Source organism: Pleuronectes platessa, chromosome 1 (assembly GCF_947347685.1).
Source record: "Pleuronectes platessa chromosome 1, fPlePla1.1, whole genome shotgun sequence".
NCBI classification, from domain to species: domain Eukaryota; kingdom Metazoa; phylum Chordata; class Actinopteri; order Pleuronectiformes; family Pleuronectidae; genus Pleuronectes; species Pleuronectes platessa.
Window position 1 is genome coordinate 25,101,377 of NC_070626.1, and position 23,516 is coordinate 25,124,892.

General features: G+C 41.7%; 1 protein-coding gene across 1 annotated transcript; it reads right to left on the reverse strand.

Annotated features, from left to right (window-relative positions):
• Nucleotides 1-234: 234 nt before the first annotated feature.
• On the reverse strand, nucleotides 235-4,600 carry mnx2b (motor neuron and pancreas homeobox 2b). Its single transcript, XM_053424054.1, has 3 exons — nucleotides 4,165-4,600; nucleotides 1,935-2,095; nucleotides 235-779 (listed from the first exon to the last, which is right to left on the reverse strand). Exons 1-3 carry the CDS (start codon nucleotides 4,598-4,600, stop codon nucleotides 372-374), a joined length of 1,005 nt encoding a protein of 334 aa, XP_053280029.1. The 3' UTR covers nucleotides 235-371.
• Between the last annotated feature and the right edge of the window lie 18,916 nt (nucleotides 4,601-23,516).

Genomic DNA, 23,516 nt, shown 5'->3' on the forward strand with positions numbered 1-23,516 from the left:
CCACTTGCACGGCCATTGTGTGTTCACTGGGCGGAGAAAAGACAAGGTGACCAGAAGGTGTGTGGCAGACACTCATGAAAACAGCTCAAATGCAGGGAGGATAATAAGCACGTCCTTTTTTTTTCAGCATGCTATGAAATGTACAGGATTTAGAGGTGTTTTTATTCACAGTTAACTCGGTGTACTTGTATCAGAGTCCTGTGTGTGTCTGACAGCCGTGTGAACAACAACAGTGGTTCCAGCAAACGTCCCGATTGGAAACACGTCAACATTCACAGAGCAGACGAGACAAAGTCTTCAGGTCTGGAAATGTGTCTCCTCTAGAATCCCAGTCTGTAACGCTCAGGAGACCAAACCAGTGTTTTCTGGTTTCACAGTCCTGCTCCAATCTTTCTGTCACCTCCTCCTCCTCCTCCTCCCTGCACCCCCTCCAGCTCCTCATCAGAGAAGGGGCTGTGGGGATTGTATCCGAAGTCTGTGGATCGTGGCATCCCAATGCCATTGCCCATAGCTACAGGAAAACCGTTCTTGCCTTCCACCTCCTCTTCCTCCTCCTCCTCGTCCTCATCCTCTTCCTCCTCCTCTCCATCCTCCATGTCAAGATCTATCCCCCCGTCATCAGGAGTCACAGCTCGCCTGCTCTCGTCGGTTTTGTCTTTGGCTGTTTTTCCTCCGCTGCGTAGTCGCTCGGTGTCAGACTGGGCCGAGGCGCTGGCCTGCTCCTTCGCCTTCCTGCTGCGCTTCCACTTCATCCTGCGATTCTGGAACCAGATCTTGACCTGCCATGAGATGACCGGGCAAAGAGATCGAGTTCAACAGACGTTCAGGAAATGAATAGAATTAAATACACATTTTGTTATCACATCAAGTCTGATGAAGAGGAGAGTCCTCAGTTGGGCTCCCTGGGGTTTCAAGCCCAGACAGCAATTACAATTTACTTTATATATATATATATATACACCCTATATCTACTTTACCTATATTTCAATTTTCCAATTGAAACTAAAGAGCGAATATATTTCCTTGAGGCAAGTTGATTAATGTAAAAGTGGAAAACCTTTAACCCAAAACAAATCAATATATTTCATGAGGAGTCATTGTTTGTGTCCTTTCACCTTCTTCCCTTTTTTAGAAGAATGCTTACCGCATCTACTTGGGACATTTGGTTATAAAGGTATCATCCCAATTTATAATCAAATATGCCCTTATTATAATTAACAGTTATCCCAGAACAGTGTGTGAATATTTCATGAAACCACAAAAAACACAAATCCCTTAATAATGCAAGAAAATGAAAATCAGCTGAAGTCTTCATACAGTTCTGTGGGAGATAAACTCACCAGCTCACAATTGGTCAAAGTTAATCAAACCACAAACTGAGAACATAAAGTCTTGACTCTGTTGTACATAGTGCTCGTCCTTCTTTTCAAAAAAATATCAGTATGATGATATTTTAACTAATATCAGTGAACGTTAGTTAAGCAGTATATCAGTTTTCAGTGAGATTCCTAGAATGAAGCTATATTTGAATTTTGCATTTTAAACTGTACTATGAATGGATTAATGCTGAGTATTTACTGTGGATGTAGACGCCTCATGTGTTTGTTTTAAGGTGCTTTTTAAATTTGATTAAACAGTTCTACATAATCATCACTGTATAATTGTAATTCTTTTTAATTGTGATTTGAGACGTACTTTGTGTTGTTGGTCTTGTGTTGTTTGGGATTTAACTCCAAATAAAAAATAAACTTTATCAGGTAAGTCCGTTGAATTCTGTCTGGTCAGATGCTGTGTTTGGCCTGTAGCTGCATTGAGGACTTTATTTTGAACAAATATGTTCTTACTCTATCTTTTGTTTCTGTGGCTGACCTTTACTTTTTATTCTAACCTTGAAACTAACGTGTTGTCTCGTGAGGTGCACAGCTCTGTCTCACCTGTGTCTCGGTCAGCATGAGGGAGGTGGCCACTTCAAAGCGTTTGGGTCTGGACAGGTACTTGTTGAGTTTGAACTGGTTCTCCAGCTCCAGGAGCTGCTGACTGGTGAAGGCGGTGCGGGGCCTCCGGCACTTCCCCAGCAGACCGGACTGAGGGCCCGCTGCAGGAGGAGAAGGAAACATTAGTTCTTGCTCATCGTGGGAACTGTTGGGTTTCTCTATAAGACCTCGACCTTAATATGTTATGATTTGGGGCTTAAAATGTAATTGAAAGAATATACCTTTTATTCTAGTTCATTCATTTTCACCCATGGATTTTGTCATGTACTTTGTAACCTTGTTTACTTAAGTGCTATACAAATAAATGTATTATTATTATATTATTTCATGTCACCTTCATCCCCTGTCCTTTGTTTGTGGGCAGGATTAGACAGAAATAGCTGAAGTGATCTTGAAGGATGTGGGTCAGGAAAGAACCCATTACATTTATGGTGCAGATCCACATTAGATCTTGGTTATTTTTCCAAAATAATTTGATTTAATAATAAAAATTGTTTTGACATTTTCATGGATTTCTCAGGGAATATTTCTGATGTGTGTACAGTGGTGCAGCTTGATTTAATGTCCACCTTCATGCACACATGTGTTCAACTGGTTCTAGTTTGATATTTGCCCAAAGAGCCTCAAGAGCTCCCTTGATTTTTTTAGCTTTTAATATTTATAGTGCCTGGTGTTTTTCTAGAAGTATTCGGGATATTTAGGTTAAGATTCAAGTCTTAAATGAGTCTTAGAGTATTTGATCAGACACTTCCACAGTACACGAGTCTTATTTATCAAACACCAAGGACACGCAGGGTTCAATATAATTTTGTGGCTGGGAACAGGCGCACATATGCCCGCAGTCTCCTCCATCATTAACCATAACGGCTTTACTCCACTTTATTGTTTGGAGGGGGGGGCACACGGCAGGAGCGGGCGCAGGGGCCATAAAAACACAGGCATGCCATTAACTTAATGAAAATTCAATGGAGGCTTTGGGGATTTTATTGATGAACTACAGAACGTTTTAGGTGTTTGTTTATAGTTTCTTCATCGAACAAAGACAATTCTCATCTTGTTGGCGTTTATAGAGAAATGAATGAGCCGAAATGAAAGTATATGACAGAGATGGGAAGAAGAGCGGCAACACTGCGCGATTTGGAACGACCTGTTTTCAACAGGCTGAATACAGACCGAAAATAACGTGTTGTAAAAAGCTTTCAGAAAAGTGGGTTGTAAATTATGATGATTCCGGCAGTGAAATTCATTTACGACATCGTGCATTTTCAGATTAAATCAAGAAACTCAAAAAGTGTCTTAAGAGGCGACATCTCGAAATGATATGAAATTCGGCTCTATGAAAACCGTCTGCAGCGGAATTGTTTACCTGTGATATTATTTACATAGTGAATCATATAGGAGAAGTTGACAGATGTGAGTATTCTAGGAATGAAAACAAGGATATAAATAGTATAAATATTCAAAAGCAATTAATATGATTATAGGGATATCTGTCGAGCCAATTTGATTATCCCAATGATTGCAACATTGTCACTGTAAACAATATTATAATTATTACTATTAATATTATGGTTAATAATAATAGCCTGTTAGATGTATCTGTTAGGCCTGTTCTATTTAAATTTGTATTATATTAATGACATTGTCACTGTAAACAACAATAGTATTATTATTATATTATTATTGTTGTTTATATGAATAATAATCTGTTAGGCCTATTATATAATTGTTATTGCAACATTATTACCATAAACAACAATAATAAGAGGTAAATAAACTAATAAAAACAAAAAAAATCTGTTAGAAGTATCCCATAGACCTGTTTTATTATGCAACAATATTAGTATAGTAACAATAAACAATAATACAAGGCAAATAAATAATAATGAGGATGATGATGGATACAGAACATAAATCGTGTTTCGTCTAAAATTAACTTTGGTCCAGTGAGTTTACACCAGCTCCTCGTTCGGGAGTCAGATCTGATTAAATCTTTTGACTCCTTGAAAGACTGATAACAGTTCACACAGATTTGGGTCAGTTGGTTTTCTAAGAATAAAATAATAAATAGATTTCTCTTTTACACCTGTTTCTTTATTTATCTCTGGGGTTTTTCTTCTTCTTTTAACTCAGGATTCTAAAGAATAATCCGCTCTGATATTATACTCACTGCTGTAATCGGGAAGTCGTGGCATCATGATCCCGGCGCGGATCCAGTGCTCCAGGGGCAGGGACCCCGCCATGGCCGCCGCCTTCAGGTGCTCCGGGTAGCTGTGGGTCAGATGTGTGAAGCCGGTGTAAGCGAACGCGGGGTGCTGGCCACCCAGCGCCGATAACGGGTACATGGGTGCTGGGTACATGCCGGGAATCGCCCCGTGTGGCAGTGAGGCGAGTCCTGGGTGCGGGAGGTTGAGGATGCCCGGTTTGTGGATTATTCCGGTCTGAAGGTGCGATGCCCGCGGGGACGGGGTGTCGCCGCGGCGGCAGGAGAGCGGGCTGCCGGCGGGGCTGTCGCTGCTCAGACCCGGGGACAGGTCGCGGCTGCTCCCCCGGTTTGTCTCATCGGCGAGCAGGGCGTCGATCCGGAAGTTTTTAGATTTCTCCATGACTCGGGAAGGCTGCGGAGTTTTCTGTGCTTATTCTCGGCCGGTGCGCACCTGTGCCGCGCGTCTGCTCGCAAACAGCGGGTCCACGTCCAGTCACAAACTCATATGTTCTCCTTTCGTTAAAGTTCAGACCCAAGGAGCAGATCAGGCTATATCCTATTATGTTGAATAAATAAGCATTGTCAACTCGTCAGGACAAATGTCTTAAGAGGAAAAGACTTATTCTGAACTGATACTCTAAATAGGGTTTTACGCGCGTCCCTCCATCCAGCTCCTTGAATTGTTTCTAAACGTGTCCCTCAGCAAACACTGGGTCCTGCTGTTTAATACCAATTTAACAAACTCCAAAGGTGTGTGTGTGTATGTGTGTGTGTGTGTGTGTGTCGCTCCATCAGCCGTCCTCCTCCACCCCTGAAGGCCGCCGTGCGCAGGGATTGGCTGGAGGTGGAGCTGCACTGACGGGCCTCTAATCAGCTAATTACTCGCTCGTTTCTCCCCCCAGAAAGCATTCAGAGTGAGGTAATGTCCAACCCTTGTCCCGCCTGAAAACACCTTCAACTGCATCAAAGCGCGGAGGTACATTAGAAGATTAGGCGATTGTATTTCCAGTATCTACCTCGGTGCCAGCTCCTCACACTCAACACAGATTGCAGATCCCTCGCCATAAACAAGGAATTACGCACAGCAGCTCCGGACGTCCCAACTAATTATTAGTGCTGCAAACATCATCCACACCTTAGCACCAACTATTGGCTGTTTCTCAACAGTCCTAATGTTATTGAGTCCTTTTAGATCAGGAACAAACATTGTGCCCACTCCCAGATTTTAAATCATTAATATTAAAATCTTGTTTCATTCTCACACATAAGGCCACACCAGTGCTATTAAAGTTTACGACCAGGAATTGCACACAAACCATATAAAAGTGTAATGACTTGGCAGAAGAGGCTATAAGTTAATTGGCCTTCTGCTTAATGGGAACTAATGCAGTTTTAAGACCTGAGGAAGTAGAAGGTGAATCCGCTGAAGTGGAGAGGAAACTTGTTCTATTCTAGTTTTTAACTTGTATTTCTAGTTATTTCATTAAATAATGATTAAACACAAACACATGAATACTAAAGTCTAAAAAGGCTTTACTCTAATTGTGCTGTGGGAAAAAATATAAATTTGTTTACATGTCGGTTAACTCTTATATGAGACTTTTAATGAAACCGAATCTGCAAGTTGAAGCAACACAAATAAATGTAGACAACGACAATGTGATTGAACCAAAATGTAACGTTATTGATCAATCATGTTTTTCTATATGTAGCCCAAGCAACAGCCAATAGAAATCTTACGATATTATTAAAATTTAAATACAGTTTATTTAGAGAAGATGTTCATTTATATTTCCCAAGCATGAACGTCTCCACATTCATAATTATTCTGATGGGGGGGATATATTGTATTTATTTATTTGACATTTATATGTTGGGCTAGTGAGATTAATTTACTATATATATTTACATCACTTTGAGAATTACTCACATATAATATTTATTCTTATCTACGTCTATTTTATGGGTTAGTGTTAGTCAGCTTTATTTAGTCTATTTATACATATTTACATCGAGTAGTATTCACATGTTATTTTTATCAACATCTACATCTTTTCTTCTAATGGAGAAATATATTATTTTTATTTTTATTTGTATTTTGGCAAAAGAGTAATAACATTTCAATATGATGAGAACAAAAAAAACCTCCAATACCAAGTGTTAAAGCGCACAAGAATTGATTTTTAGTTTTTATTTAATAACAATTTCCCTGATTCCAGCCGGATAAATATTATTTTGTTCTCTTGATCGTCTGTGATAGTGAACAGAAAATCTTCCAATTCATGGACAAAGCAAAAACATTTTAAGATGTAACAAATTCAGGAGATCTTACCATTTCTTTTGAACTAGTATCCCTATTTCTGGGACCAGATTATTAATCATGAAAACAATCAAATGAATTGTCACTAAAATAATGATTAGATGGAACTTTTTCACTGTGATGATTAAAACTTCCTTCTAGAGTCGAACGTCTGGTCCGCAGATAAAAGGATCTGGTGTTCGATATCAGTCTCGACACTTTGAATGACAGCATGCTTGTATGAATGAAACACTGTAGTCTGGATGGAGTGTGAGTGTGTTTGTTTGTTTGTGTATGTGTGTTTGTGTGTGTGTGAGTGTTTGTGTATTTGTGTATGTGTGTGTGTCTGTGTGTGTGTGTGGGGGGGGGGGGGGGGGGGGGGGTATCACTCATGATTTGTAATTTCCCGGAGCGTGTGCACAAGCAAAGTTGACCTCCAGAAGATTGGAGCTGTCTCACCGGTCCGCCCACCTCTCCCTCTCTCTGTCTCCTTCACCAGTGTGACTCTGTGTCTCTCGCCCCCTGCCGCTCTCTAGCAGGCAGATTACCGGCTGTCTGCGCCGCTGATATAGAGGTAATTTGCTCCGGGGAAATCAGTGCTTCTTTCTGCCTGATTCTTTCAGCCTCTCCTCCCTCTAAACCCAACACGTTCACCTTTGCTTTTAGGATTTGAAGGTAATTTAAATAGCCTGGCCGCAGGTAAATCTGTCACCAGGCGCCTGTTGACAGAAGAGCACAAATTAAATTGAATCAGGGCCCGAGACTCCTGTGCCCCCTGCCTGCAATGTCACCTGGTGTCATTCTCAGCAGCACGGCCTTTCTCCTTGAAGGGGCTAAATGGTGTGAACTAAGTCCAATATTAGTCATTTTTAATCATTACAACTAGAATGGAGCGCTCCTCCTTAAACTCAATCAAGAGGCTGCAAATTGCACACGTTCATATCAGTTCTACGGTGGCTCAGATGTCTCATGCAAGCGTCTTAATGGAAAAAAAAATATACAGGAATGCAAGAACCACAACACAACTGCAAAAGCCAAACAAGGGAAACTCAACCACAACGGAAGAGAGAGGTGATGATGACTGAAATGTGCGGAGTTTCCCACCGCTGTCCAGTGAGCTGTCATTTGTGTTAAAATATTATGCTTGTCTATTTGAGGTGTTGCGGTATGGGTGCTTAGAGCGTCCAGAAAGGAAGAACACACTTGTATCCTAATACTTTGAATAGACAGGCATCACATTTTTGATCATATTAGCTTTTTAGAGGGTTTACCTACATTTAGAAAACCTGCTTATTCCCACTATTTGGATATAAAAGAAGAATCCGATGATGATCGATAAACAATAAAACCTCTGAATAGTGTAGCACCTTGAGTATTAATGTACAGCCTCACAGAGCTGTTAAAGTGTGACTGTGACTTACTTCCTTTTAAGATAAATAGTAATGATTCTATATTGATCGATTTGAAAAAAAATATCTCTCAGGGGTCAGGGTCACGGTGTCAAAGGGACTGGTGTGCGATTTACGGTTTTCCCTGTTGGACAGTGTGGCGATAAGGGTGCATGAAAAAACAAGACTCGGAAGTTCTGACCTGACCAACGTAAACCGTCTCCACTCATGTCCTCACATGCACACGACCTCTTGAACAGAGCTCTCTAAGCGCAGCACACACCCTGCACACCGCGAGAGGACAATTGGTTCAAAGAAGCCGCCAGCCCTTGACGTCGCACTACAAAGGACGGAGTTTATCAACGGGTTATGCGGCAGTAAAACTCAGCGGCAGAAAGAGTTTACTGAAACATTAAAGAGCTTATCAGCAATTACAGGCATATGTTTCAATCATTACTACGGCTCAGAGACAGCTCGGCTTCCGGGTGGGATCTCGTGCAGGCCGTGCGCTGGCCTAGGCAGTACAGTACTGACTCCCACTGGGTCACTGGTCCCATCGCTGGTTTACTTAACCTGCTGATAAGACCCTTCACGCTGTTGATAGATGAGACTAAAGCAAGTTCAGGAGGTGAATGATTTTTGGAGCGTCTACGATCAAATGGATTCGGATGAAAACATGTCGACGCCATAAGATTGATCAGATTCTTTTATTAACTCGTCTGGAGACTGAAAGACAAGTTTCCAGATGTGCTGGATAGTGAACCTGTTTGTACACGTGTGTTTAGCAGAGTGAAGTTAAGGGAGATAATCTTTTCAGACTTGTTTGTCAGCTGGACAAAAATGAATAAATGGATTTCCATTGACTTTGGTCCAAGAAAGAACTGAATACACTTGAAGGTGGATCCATGGGGATTTCTTTTTATCACTGCTGCAGGGCGATGGCAACATGGCTGCTAGTATGAACATTACTGTAGGTGGCACAAAGGCCAACAATTCAGTAAGCTGACAGATGGCTACTGTAGTGACAGAGATGAGACTGTTATATCAACATTTTCCAAAGACATATTATAACATTCTGAAGAAAAACTCTATACGACTAAAATTACAATTTATTGACTCATCACCAATTATAAAATGTACCTTTATTAACGCCATTTCTGTAGATGAGCTTTCAGAAAACTTGGAGATCTGAGGTCCCGACAAGTGAGTCGAGTTCTTCTGAATTCTTCCCGTGAACATTGTAAACCCCTTTTGAAGGCAACACATATTTATAATCTTTGCCGCACTTTCATTTCTACCCAACTGCAGCTACCATTACTGGCGTTTGGCAATCAACTGCTCAAAGATGGAAAGTGAGGTCCTCGACCTTCTACGTAAGACAAAACGTTCACCCACCACATTTGCATGATCCCCCTGTGTCAGGCTTGCTGTGACATGTGCAGCTTTCAGGGATGCTGTCGACCAACAATAGTTTTTTCCCACCAGACCTCGGGTACAACGTCCGCACTGTGGTTGTGATAAATGATGCGAGTGCACAATGGGCTTCCTGTGAGGTGAGCTCTCCACACCTCTGGTAATTAGACAAATTCCCACAACGTTAAAGGCAGATGATAAATCACCTCGCTTTCCGTCGAACCTTGAGACAGAACATGAATGTAGTCTCATTAAAGAGATAAAGTTAATTCCTGAGAGCTTTACTCCTCTGAGTTTCTGTGCCCATCATTTATTAACCAATATTGAGCTTTGCCAAGTGATATCCTGCTACTGGATGTGAATCTGCGGCTGTGTGTCTTTGCTGCTTTGGGCCCTTCCCTCTCTCTCCTCTTCTCCGACGCCCTGCACGGATATATTACAAACTAAAACATTGTCTTAACACAAGACCACAGACCGTTGGCAACACACAGTTACAACCAAATCAATTCAAATTTAAACACTAAAGCTTCTTTCAGACACTTTCCGGGAGGGGCTGTATGTGAGAACTCAAATGTCCTAGTCAGTTGCTCCAGACGTCTTCCTGCCCGCTCCCTTGTAAAATATCCATAAAATGTTTGAGTGAGCCCGCGTGAGAGTACAGCTGCAAAATTCAGGTGAGAGGTTGGCGTATGTATTCCACAACGAAAATCACATGTTTTAGTTTTTATTTAACAAAAGCTCTCATTTTATTTATCCTTTGAATTTGTGATCTTTACTTGTGTCTTGCATGTATGGCTCCTGTTTAGATTTGTAAGAAATTTAGATAATTTTTGTCTATTTCATTTTTGTGTCCATTGCATGATAGAAAAGTCATCAACAAGCCCCCTCGTTCACTGTGAGTATCCAAATGTTTGCCTGCTGTATTCTCATCTGGGCTCACTCGTACATTTCCCTAAAAATGTTCAGGAAAATGGTCAAACGTCAATGCACGTCTGAAAGGAACTTGACAGTAAGAGGCAGGGATATAACAATAGGTAAATCCAGTACTGCTGAGCAGGATACTGAAACAAAAACCATGCTTGCAGTTTTGCACATGCAAGGCTCAATCTCCTGACTTTTAAATACTCCTCTTGTGGGAAGTGTTTGTCTCCAAGAAGCTTCAAATAAGCAACTATAGTGTTTAATATTGTTGTGATTTATTTTTGTCTGGCTTTTATGTTAAAAGAAAGTGTGTTTATTTGTCAACATGCCAGGAGAGTCTGGTATCTTAGATAAATATGAAAGAATATAAAACAAATGCATAGGGGTGAGAATCGAGCATGTCGCTTTGATGTGTGAGTCTGATGATGGTTTATCTAATCTGAATTGTTCCCTATATCCTCCAGTTATGATCTTAGCTAATCAATTGCAGCTTAATAAACCACAGCAGTTAAAGGAAATGAAGAAAAAAAACACAGGATCAGCGTGTGCTCTACATCTATATTGGGGAATTCCAACCATGCAACTCACCTGTTTCTTTTTTCCACCGTGGAAACAAAAGCTTCCTTTCAACACCAGCTAGTCCAGCGTGAGTTTTATGGCCATTTAATGGGTCCGTGCATTTAACAGCACTGTGTTTTACAATCACTCACACAAGGGCCCCATTGTGCACAGACATGGGAGATAGGAGATAAATACGCCTTATCAGCCACAACAAGGCATCATTACTTTCACCCTGCTATCTCACTGTCCCTCTCCACCGTGCATTATCTGCCCACTTATGAGGATATTCAGAGTCATCAAGTGCTTTGATGATCTCCGCCAGTTGGCTGTTTGCGCTCTCGGTTTGCCCCCTTCAGATGAACTCAGTCTCAGCCGTGGAGAGTGTTGTAAATACAATGTCTGTCAGTCCACCGGGAGCCTATTAAAACCTCATCTGATTGCTACTTTGGGCACGAGGCTTATAGCTCATGATGGCGTGTTTTTTGTAATGTTTTCCTGTTACAAAGGAAACCCCCCCCACTGCCATTAGCACTCAGGTAATGTCTTCTTATGGCCCAATTTACCTGTTAACCCCGAACCAAAGGTTACAGAGGAAAGAAGGGCAGACAAGCAGTGAGAGATAGTGAGAGGAATTTCTGAGAACATTATATAATTATGAGGAAATCCTTGAGAGGTGACACAGATATTTCACTCTCCCTGTCTGCAGGTCAAGTGTCAGAAGATTACTGTAGAAAATGATATGCATAGTTGGTTACTCTTTCATAAGGGCACTCAAAACCTATTTCTCAATGATTTTATATATTATTTAAATGTTATTATTTAATGCACTGGTTGCAGCTTTCTGTCTGAAGCTGTGAAATTGACCTGCAGTAATTGAGCCACGGCAAATTAAGACCAGCAGCTGGAGTCCACAGAACCCTGAGGTTTCCCCCCCGCTGCTGCACAAAGAGCTGTTCACCTGTTTATTTAAAGTTCAGTGAAGCTCGACTCAGTGCACACAACCCTGAGCAGGAGAATCTGTTGTCGTTGCTGTGGATGTGAACGCACTGATGTGAACACACTGATGTCATGATCGATAACACCACTCGATGAGTCCCAGCTGCTGCTGCTGCTGCTGCTACAGTGCGCTGGCTGGTTATTTATTCAATGTTTATTAAAACTGAACACAAAATCACACCAAATTCGAAGATACGATGAATGATCCTTGAGATAGGCCCTCAGACAGAGATTCTGGAATCAGTAGATGTAGCTGTACTTTGTTTTTAGTGCTTAATAGAAAGTTAAAAGTTAAAATGGTGAACGTTATAGCTGCTTAATCCCTGTTCACACTCTGAGACGGACACAGGTGCATGCACTTCTATACATGCAATTGTGGGTGTGCACATGTTTCTAACGTTCACATCAGCAAACTACAGGAAGAAGAGGTCCTTTTTTGTTGTTGTATTTGACTCAACAAGATATGAAAGTCAAATCCAGAATAAAGTGTGTGTGGCTGCTTATTCTGAACAATACGAAGGATGGGAAATGAAAAGTGCATGAAGTGAGTGTCCAGAAGATTCCACATGGGTCCTCTCACGGGCATGCAGACTAAGAAGATATTAATTGACCTTTAGCATCAATGTGTTTTTTTTGCAATATTGTTTAACAAAGAATGTTATTGAGTTTATTACTTTTGTAGCTCAGGAATAAAAAAACAAACAGCTTCACCTTAGTCCTCATTCTTTAAGACAGACAGAGGAGACGTTTGTTTATATTTGACCAAATCAATTTAAGGTTGTTCCTATGTGGCATTGAGAGCAGAGGGCGACAGGTTATTATAACAAATTCAATGAGACTAATCTTTTAAGCAAATGAGTCTCCTTCTGATCTTGCGCACGGCGCCACCTCCCATCAGGTAATTTCTGTTCGGTCAATATTCCAAAAATTGAAATGAATTGATCAGTCGCTTGAGTTTGTCAATAGACTAATGGAGCGCTGTTAAAATGTGTCAATGTGAAGCGGTGGCGGAGGTAAATCACGGCGTGGTGATGTGTTTTAATGGCTCTCAATTGATCAAAATGTCATCAGGTGTGACAAAGTGTGGTCAACCCGCAGCTCCAGTGGCAGCAGAGCTCCGATGAAGTGACAAAGTGACACAACACAATGCAACCAACACAGAGACCTCTGCTCATTCAGCTTCATCTTACGGCGGTATGAGAAATATAAATAAATTAGAAATGGCTCCAGTAATGCAAGTTATCATTCAAACCAAACACTTAGCTTTTAGGATTGAGTTTTGATACATATCAAAAGTGCAATATTCTGTGCCACTGACTTTGAGGGAAGGATTCCAGTTCTACAATAAAGTGGTTTCAACACAATCATGTCTGGCTCATTCTTTTCTTCACTCTTTGTTCATTATATTTATTCTGTTGACGGCTACAAGGGCAGAGAGGTCAGGGAGCCCATCCCTCTCTGTCAGTGTGCTAATTGGTTTGGATAAGCGACCCCTCCTCCTGATTCACTGCATGTAAGGCAGCCTAAATCACATGCTCGTGCTCAGATGGCACAAGTGCACTTGCTATTTAAACAACATGGGTGCTGGACAGTAAAAAATGACTGCAATGTTCAAAAACTTGCAAAAACGATTTTGTCTCAGCTTTGTGTCGTTTTACAGTTTTTAATCAGCTATGAGCTTGAGTAGTCTATTTTATTTCATCACTTTGAAATTATATTTTGTGATTCTGAAATGAATCTAAATCTTTAAATCTTGTAACTTTTTGTTTAGGAAATGTAATTATTTTTTAAATCCTCCTTCTACTTTCTCCAAAATTAGTCTTAGAGACAACATTTGTACAAATACCATAGATAAATCTTATGTATTGACATTTGCTTAGTTTAAATATCCTTGCGAGATTAATACTGTTTATATATTGTTAGCCCTCTGTGGAAGTGTTAAGTTTCAACAATACATTTCAAAATGTGCCAATCTGGGTCTGGCTCAAGATGAGCTAACCGTGGAATTAGCAATTCCATAATTGGCTGCTCTGTCGGCGGCTCTGACAGGCAGAGATGATGAAGTGCTCACTCAGTGATTTGTCTCCTGCTCTGTCTCACAATACAGCCGACAAAACGTCAGGCTTTAATTAGAACATTTACCGTCTCCTGTTTTTGTTTATGCCATAATCGTCTCAGTCTACATGAAATATTTGAGTGTTATTATTAAAAACACAAAACAAAGCTCTGACACTGCATCAAGGTCAATGTTGATACTGGGGCAGGTTGTTTCCATGCACTCTCTGCTAATTCAGCAAACAGACAATTGCAATACTCACAACATTAAAGGAACATGTAACAGTGAGTCAATAGTGATGCTGCAAAGTCATCATTAAATCTATTATTTAAAAATCTTACAGCATGTATTTTTGCATGGCTTGAATGTAAGATAACTAACCTCCACTTGTGGGAACAAACTGTGAACACAACATTGATATATTATCAATATGATATTTGATGAACTTGTTAGCAAACAGTTGCTTATTTACACGTTCACCAAGTCCAGGATTCTCTCTCTTTTAGCTCTGTGTTGGGTCTCTACCAACTCCTGAGGTACATAGCTGTCTCTTTAAATGCTCTTGGTTCCCTTTTAATGCTAAGCTAGGCTAACTGCCTCCTAGATGTAGCGCCACACAAGAAATACAGACACGAGAGTGATGACAATGTTTCCCCCAAATGTGTCACAGCTCATATCAGCAGGTGTCTTGACCCCTTATTTGTTTATATCCTTGTCTGTATAGGGTCCATCAAAGTATGAGTGATCTTAAGTGTGTTTCCAATATAAGTGTTAAGTGAAATATCGCTCAAAGAACGGCTAAGAAGCTGTTTAATATTGTTCAGGTTAAGTTTTTTCCTGAGGTTTCAACATAGATGCCGTTGCTGTTGGATTTTGGATGAAGATAGTGGAAATATTAATGCTGATGCTCTATGTGTATATGTTTATCTCATGGTCTCCCTTAATAAAAACTAATTACACCGCTATTGAAGTTTTAACAAATGGTCTGAATTTAACTTGAATGTCCTTCATCACTGTCCTCTGTTTTCTTTTCACCGATTCGTGTTGCTGCACCCCCCCCCCCCTCCCGAGTCTGTGCACTTGCCCTGACAATGCAGCATTATGGAAATAAATTGTTCCATTAGGTGCATTGTGTTCTGTCATCAGGCCAACCACACTGAGTTATTAATGGACACGGGCTCCACTTTGATGAAGACTAAAGATTTATGAAAATTCAGGCCCTGGTGGTGAAGGTACTTTCCTTCAGCTGAGGTGTTTGACACAGATATCAAGGGAAGTGACCTCATGAATGTCACTAATCTGAAGGCCCCCGGTCTGTAATGTGACAGATGCAGTCTAGTAAGAACAGCTTTGGGCTGTGAGCGCTTCCAAAAAAAAACACTCTCTCCAACTGCTCCTTCTTGAGCGTTTCCCACCATGTGAGCGGCTCTATGAGGACGTGTTAGTGGTGTTTCGAGATAAATGTTCAAATCAGCATGCTAACAAAACATTTGCTAATTATCACAATAAGTAAATCATAGGCTGATAGGTAGATTTGCTAGTTTTGCAGGTACTTTGTCTTTAACTAAATAAGTGTAAAGTGTAAATTTTGACTTGATGGTACTCTACCTAATAATTGCAGACATCTTATATCTCCGGAACATATCTTAAGGTATTGGTTTTGTTAAGTGTCCCGAGAAGTGCAGCGTTGAGTTTGGTGCAATACAACCAACCAGCGCTCTGTAGCAGTGGCGGCTGGGACTCATCAACGTAAGTGACGTTTGCCGACTGAGTGCCGCAGCCGGCCTTTACTTGCCGCAGCTCAATTACCTGCAACCTGCATCACCACAGGCCAAGAAAACAGCCCATTTCCAACATGCAGCAAAAGCATAACTTAACAAATAAAATAAAAAATATCTCCGGATGAAAAAGAGGAGCTAAAGACAGTCAGAGATGGCAACTTGGAGAGACAACGCAATTCAAGAGCGTTGTCTCTCAGTGGAATTTAAACGTTCTTTCGTGCGTCCTACATGCTGCAACCCCCCCCCCCCCCCCCACACACACACACCTGAAACCTCAGGAGATGTTTCGGTTGTCGTAAACGCGCCTGACCAGAGACTCTCCTGCTGCGTTCTTCATGTATGAAAGGCAAACTGGCTTTAATGCGCGACTCACTAACAAGACTCCTGTTAGACATGATGCTGCTGTGACAGTGTGTGTCTGTCTAAGTGCATTCCATCAGAATTGAGTTTAAGCTACAATATATGAATCTTCACTCGTTTTGTTTGTATCATTCAGGCCTTAGTCGTTCCTTCTCAACAAACCAGGTAAGTGTGTGTGTGTGTGTGTGTGTGTGTACAAGTGTGACTGATCCCATTTATCAGTCCAGTTAACCCTTGGCAGCAAGTAGTAATAAGGCGTAGGAGACCAGAGGGGGATGCAGGCACTCCCTCTAATTAAATCCCCCCCCCCCCCCCCCCCCCCCCACCTACACAGACTGCCTCCTCTCCTCTGGCAGGAGAGACACTGACCTTCCAACCCAGCCTCCCCCCTGCAGCCTGCCTCTCCCACCTCAGCTCTGCAAACAGCATAGTGACACATGGAGACAGTCAAACGCCCCAATATTAGTTTACACCTCGAGCTGTAACATCATTTATTTACACATTAAAACAAAGAATTATAACCAGTTTAGATCTAAAGATTATAGATTTTAATTCAAATTAATTTCAAATTGGTCAAATCACCATCAAACCTGCGTACCAGTCAAGCCACAGATTACATCCATGTTTGTCCAGATTCAAGTTCAAATAAAGACTTTGAGGGAATTGAATAAAAGGTATAATGTGTATTTTATCATAATTAGGGAACAGATGCTTGAGTTATGGCCAGAAACGCTCTCAGTGACCTTGACCTATGATGAACAAATTCTGAGGTCAACGCTTCATCCTTTAGTCCAAGTGGACGTTGATGCCAGATGTAATGAAATTCTCTTCAGGTGATCCTAACATCTGACATTCATATGTATGGGATGGACGGGACGTCACAGTGACCTTGACCTTGACCTTTGACCACAAAAATGTAATCAGTACATCCTTCAGTCCAAGTGGACATGTGTTCAAAAAATAAGAGAAATTCCCTGAAGACCTTCCTGACATATCTTATGCACGGAAATGTCTGTATTTGGACGGCAAAAGGAACACGACCCAACCTTAGAGAAAGGGAATGGAGTTAGCACAGCTGCAGGACGCTCAGAGTAGAGCCGCTGCCTCTTCGTGTTAAAAGGGGCCAGTTGAGTTGGTTCAGGATTCTCATCAGGATCCTTCCGATCGGCAGCTTCCATTGGAGGATTTTCCGTTTTTCCAAGCCCAACTAGGAGGAGACCCTGTGGACCCTGAACTCGCTGGAGGGACTACACATCCCATCAGACCTGGATGTGCTTTGGGATTCCACTGGAGGAATAAGAAAGCGTAGATAGGGAGAGGGACGTCTGCCTAACCCTGCTTAGCCTGCTGCTACTGCGACCCAACCTCGAATAAGTGGAAGAAAAACATCAAGAGCGCCATCATGAGGTCAAAATTCGCAAGTAATAAAATGCAAGACAAATGTTTCAGACTAATGGACTTGATTGGTCTTTATTTTTATTACTACTACTGTGTTTCAAACTATATTAGTAAATGCAACAAATCCATTTGAATTATTAGGAACATTGTGGACAATTGTGAAATTCTTCTCCCACATCGATGTATTCAAGGTGATCGTTGTAATAACCGTGTTTACTTTCCCAGGACTGTTGAGCTAATGAACATATGAAGATGTTCTTCCTCTTTCAGTTGTGTGTGCCTTCCCTGAGCTGTTGACCTTCTCTAATCCAGCCTGTTTTCAGTGTGAGAAGCAATGCTGACTCAGAATAAATGTCCTTTCACTTGTGAAGTAATGACAGTGAATAAAGTGGAATAAGTGTTTGCACTGGTATGAGGGCGTTCAGCCCGCTTTGTGTGGCACGCTGGGTTCAAAAGAGGGTTAAGAGCAGGGTAATCTGTTCGGCTGACAGCTTCAAAGGGGCTGGCATCATGAATACGGTCCCGAGCTGAGGCGTAGTCCCAGTGGCTCCTTCCACTGTTTGTGAAGGTTACACATGAACTTGCACGTTTGCATGCAGGTACAGATAGCTGTACGTGTGTGCACAGATATAATGGTTTAAAGGTGTGCTGGCAGATATTTTTTATTGAACTGATATTTCTCCCAATGTTTTTTTTAAATAACTCTCTGTCTACACAACCGTTACTTTACAAAATATTTCCATCCAGACGAGAACATAAAAATTAAACAAACATCTTCAAAAAAGCAACATACACTACATCAACGATCCAAACGTAGAGATACTGTTGTTTAGCTGCCATTGTTCTTGTCAGGTGCTTGCTCATTACACAAAGCAAAAGCAAAGCAAGTTGTGGCGTCATCGTTTTCTACAATTTCTGTTTTACATGAACATGAAACCAGAGTTTTTTTTTTTATCTGCACTTTGGAAGGCGTTTGTAAAAATCTCTGTTTCAGTGACTTCAAATGCAGATTGTGTGTGGACGAGAGGAAAAAGTTTGTTTAGCCAAATATCTGCATCAGATTCAGGTCAATTTCTAATTTTGTTATACATTTACAAAATATAAAGGGAAACCCTTTGTGAGTGTGAGTTTGTGTGTGTGTGTGTGTGTGTTTGGTAATACAGAGGGTCACGTCAACATCTCATTTATGTAATGGCTTCACATTAATCGCACCCCGACATGACTGACAGGTGGAAATGACATCACAACATTTAAATCGTTGTCCTTCTCATGCAGAGTAATACCTCCTAAGTGATGCATATTCCACCAATGAGCTATTTCTACAGTTGTGTGCTTCATCTTTACTCCACCTTTCTCACAAACAAACAAACAAACAAACAAACACACACACACACACGCTTTAATCCCCCCCCCCCCCCCCCCCCCCTCTCACTTTCTGCATTTCCTTTTACTGTCCCCACAACCTCACTGTGTCACTGCGCTATCCAATTGGCATAATTGGGCCGGGTCAGATGATAAAGAGACCTATAACAATCAATGCAGGTGAAATAAAAAACAGCTCCCAGTTATTACTTTTGGCCTTTACCAACGTCAATCAATGCCCCCTACCCCCCCCAGACAAACACACACACACACACACACTCACACACTCAAGTTTAACGGACTGGGACTGCAGCATTTTCATCTGAGCAAAAATGTTGGACGTCTCAGAAAGAGAAGTGAAGAGACACAAGAAGGTGAAGACAGAAAACGGAGGAAGAGGAGGGGGTAGAGCCGTGTGGGAGCTGAGATAGATGAGATGTGACAGGCTGCCACTCTTCTCAACACCTCCTCATCAGCATGACACAGCTGTCACAGCCCTATTTCAGGAAAATTAAACGGCCTTACGGTAAACCGGCCTGCCCGGAGGGGGGAGGGACTGCAGGAGCGAGAAGCGAGAGAGGGTGTGTGTGTGTGTGTGTGTGTTTGTGTAAAAATGAAAAAATGAATAAGCTTGTAGTATGCAGATGGTCGTTCTGCATCTCTCCTCCCCCACTCCGTCCCCCCTCCTTTGAGCACCATCCGCTCTTTTGACATGGTAATGGCTCCAAATTGATGAAGACACTTCACTCATTCGGTGACAACGACATAAACACTTCCTCCACGCCTCCTCATCCATCACTCACGGACGGCCCTCCCTCCGGCCCGCCTGGCATTGGCCGGGCGGGAAGTTGTTTAATCAGCTAATTTGCTCTTCTGCGGCCATCGCTAATGACCGAGCCACCTCTGGATTATCTTGTCATCGCGTCCTCTTAATCAGCGCTGATGAACTGCTCATGGAGCTATTATCCTCCTTTTGCCTTTGACACGCTTAGCAAAGGTTATAGGCCTGTAATTAAAACTAATCTTCTGGGTCACGTTTCTTCCTTTTAATTGGCAACTCCGAGGCCGTTTCAGTGGCATTTCTTCAGCGGACAAGAGACCTCAAGTCGCATCGCTCTGCACAGACAATAAAATGAAAGCGAGTGAAGAAAATGTATAATTTTCATGTTCCAAACAAACCAATCTAATAAAAAAAATGAAATAGATGAATAATAAGTGATGAGTTTGTGTTGTTATTTGTTTTGTTGTGTCTATTTGCATCATTCTGAACTTTGCTACTGGACCGTATGTGGGAGCATCACCCTCAGAAACACTCTAGAAGCTAGAACGGCACTCGAAGAGCTCATATCCCCCCCAAGGCCAAACAGTCCCCTCACTCGATCCAGATTTTTACTTGGACATCCACCAAATTGCACACATTCTAATCCTGCCAGATTTTTCTTCCTCAACATCCATGAATTATTATATAGGAATCCAATGAAAATGTTTTAAAACACCCTATCTCGCAATGAGTTATTTTCTGATCCATACTGCATCCTTTCGTTTCATGGTAATCCTTCTCATCGGCAAAATCCAGACAAACAACACAGACAATATCATAAACTCTGTGGGGCAGGTATTACATATATAATAGTTTTATTCCCTATAATGAATGTACATAATGGGCCAATAGAAGGGATTCAGCTTTAAATGACTATGTTTTCTTAAACTGCGGTGAGATCTCCTCTGTCACCATCATATATTTCTGAAGGATCAAACTCTATGATGAAAATAAACACTGCGACAAACAGTGTGTGAATTAAACAACATAAACAGAAATAATTCTGTTTACTATATAAAATGCTAATCTGGGGTGAAGACATGACAGATGGGTATATTTTAATGTGTGAAATTAGATTTGAATTAGATATTATATCACTGCTAATAATCAAATATTATTACAAATGCTTTGATCAGAAAGGAAAAACATAATTATTAAGATTTTTAAAGTAATACTTTAAATGAGTATAAATTGCTAATATCAGTTATCTCAGCTATTTCTAGCTTCATTTAAAAACATTAGCAGCAGTGGTTTGGTAAACTAATGGATTACTAGATGGACTGTCCATTTCTTTTCACCTTTAAGAGAAGGTAACATGTACTCAGTAGGTTTAGAGACAGAAAATAAAATCTTTTGTGTGATTCGACTGAACTAGATTTAGAAATGCAATATGATCTTGGTTCTATTTAAGCTACATTCTTGCTGTTGAAGCACAACCAGCTGCACTGCAGGTGAAGAGACTCGTTACATTTTAAAGAATTCAAAAACATCCAAACTGTTCTGACCTTATATGGCAAATAAAAAGGATCGCTCCCGACTCCCCAACTCCCACTTTAAGAGACTTATTGTGGAGCTCCATTTCATCTAATCACTTGGCAAAAGAGTGAAGAGTCTAAATAAAGAAAGGATAAATAAAAAAAGTCCCTGGGCCAGTGTGTTGCTCTCACCTTTGTAGATGAAATTACCCGAAAAGCTGTTACAAATCAATATAATCAATGCAATCAGCTAACTGACACAGGCAATCTCCTGCCAGTAAGTAAAATACCCCCGGTGGAGATCTTTCAATCTCTCGTGCCATAATTGCCCCCAAGGGCGACGTTAGGGTGTAGCATTTTATACACTTAATTAAATTACTGAGCTCTCTGGACAGGGCGGGTTGCCGATATCACACAGGACGGATAGATTTGGCCGCGTGCCAGTAATTAAGGCAATACCTTTCCTGATTACGCCAATCCCCCTTAATGAACTCATTATGCATTTTAACCCAAACACTCCCATGAATTAATGGGCACAAAGAAAGCTCCTGGATGGAAAGAACGCCCCGATCACAAACACAAGCAATAACTCATCCACTCAACGTGGGTTGATGTAATGTCCATATTTCTCCGTCCTTTCAGCCGCAGCCAAGGCTAATTTGGACTTGAGTGACAGCAAAAGGTTCTGGGACTGTAGACTTAGTGAAGCTTTGAAGAAATAAGATCTCTCGTCAGGCAAAAAGCAGGAGACTTTACTGGGCGGCTTTAAAAGGTCTCGCTGGAATCTCGTATCTTACTTCACTTCGTTGAGAGAACTTTTTGTGTGGTCGTTTGGCAAAGATGAGTCTATATGTGCTCACACACGCACATACATGTGAAATGATTTAAAGAGACCTAGGATCACTGCAGGGTGGGAGCAGCTCCACACTGACCCATAATGCTTTGCTAATTAAATAATTCACTAATTGATTCATCGCCAAATCAATGAAGCCGGATGATAGTTTATGATGTGAGAGCTAAAGTGTGTTTGTGTTTGAGGACTGGGGTTGGATTACAAATGAAACACAAACACACACACACACACACACACTACATCCCCGGAAACGAATGACGAGCAAACGCACATGAGATTGGTGCTAAAATGTAGCCAAACATCGAGTTGACCTTGCGCTTGTGTTGCATGACATCATTTCAGCCCCTCACAGGCAGATGATATGGAATGTAAAAGGCAAAAACGGGGGGGGGGGGGGGGGCGGGGGTAGGAGTGTGACGGCGTCTGTCCTGAACCCAGTCTCAGGGGAGTCTGGGTTCTGTAGTTGGGCCTGAGGGAGAAATCACCTGGGATTTTATTAATTAAAGTGTAATGAATCCTCGGGGTGTTTGTGTACAAAAGGGCATCTGCACTGTAAATATGTGGCATGTTGTGTATTCTTTACGACCGGTCATTTGAGTGTGTGCATTTGCACCCGGTAAGGTAGGAATTACCTTCAAAAGTAATTGGGACAGCAGTGAAATGCGACATTGCAGTGATCTGGGTGGACGTGGGGATTGTAAATCCAGCCACTAGAGCAGTTTGATATTTGTTTTCAAGGGATGTCTGGCCAGCACATACACACACACACACACACACACACAGAAATGGCCACTGGAGCTCAACACTGTCAGATGGAGGTTGTGCTTGTGTTGTGAGCCTGAGTCATCATCCTTAAGAACGGTGATTATTTCTCCTTCAAAACTGCATTAACACAGAAAGCCTGTTATTTTTAGTTTTACATAACATGTAAAAATACCACAAGGATCATTTAAAACAGCACCTCCTCAGATTGACCTGTTTTGATTGCCCCGCCCCCCTCACCCCCAGTGAGCCTGGCTGCGAGAGACCCAGCTCCCCATTGAGCCCTGCAGTGGGAGCAGTGGGAGCAGTGGGAGCAGTGGGAGCTTGAGCTGGCGCAGCAGCAGCATCCTTCCACACTGTTGAGTCAACGTTTAGAGGTGTCCCGGGGGTCCCTTGTTTATGCAGCCACTTAAATGTCTGACGGGTAGCAGCAGCGAGCTAATGCTAGCCCGGCTCCCCGGCTAGCGTTAGTTCACGAGCTAACCGGGCCGGTGGAGCCCGGCTAGCATTAGCTCGCTCGTCCAAGGCCATGTAGCGAGACTCCCTACACGGGCATGGTGTGACTATGACGTTTATTTCGGTCGTAATCCCATTCGTGGCACTCTAGCGTATCGTTTCTGAAATAGAGGAACCACAACAAATCGCGGGAGTTGTTTTTTTCCAGAATTTTACGGACGGTAGACATGCCAGATACCCAAATTAACGTGTAGAAGCACTACAAATGTGGAATTTTTATAATATGTCCCCTTTAAATTCACTAGATACAAAGATTTTTATTTGGATGAACAAATTGCACACAAAAAATCCTGGTTCCACGACAAATTTTAAAGGCTACGTCTCTGACCCACACAGCATCCTTTCTATTTTAGTG

Excerpts from the sequence above, each read along its gene's own strand:
- mnx2b (XM_053424054.1), bottom strand. The coding sequence starts at position 4,600 with ATGGAGAAATCTAAAAACTTCCGGATCGACGCCCTGCTCGCCGATGAG. Across the intron at positions 2,096-4,164 it reads ACGACTTCCCGATTACAGCA|CGGGCCCTCAGTCCGGTCTG; the intron begins GTGAGTATAATA and ends CTCCTCCTGCAG. Across the intron at positions 780-1,934 it reads TCATGCTGACCGAGACACAG|GTCAAGATCTGGTTCCAGAA; the intron begins GTGAGACAGAGC and ends ATCTCATGGCAG.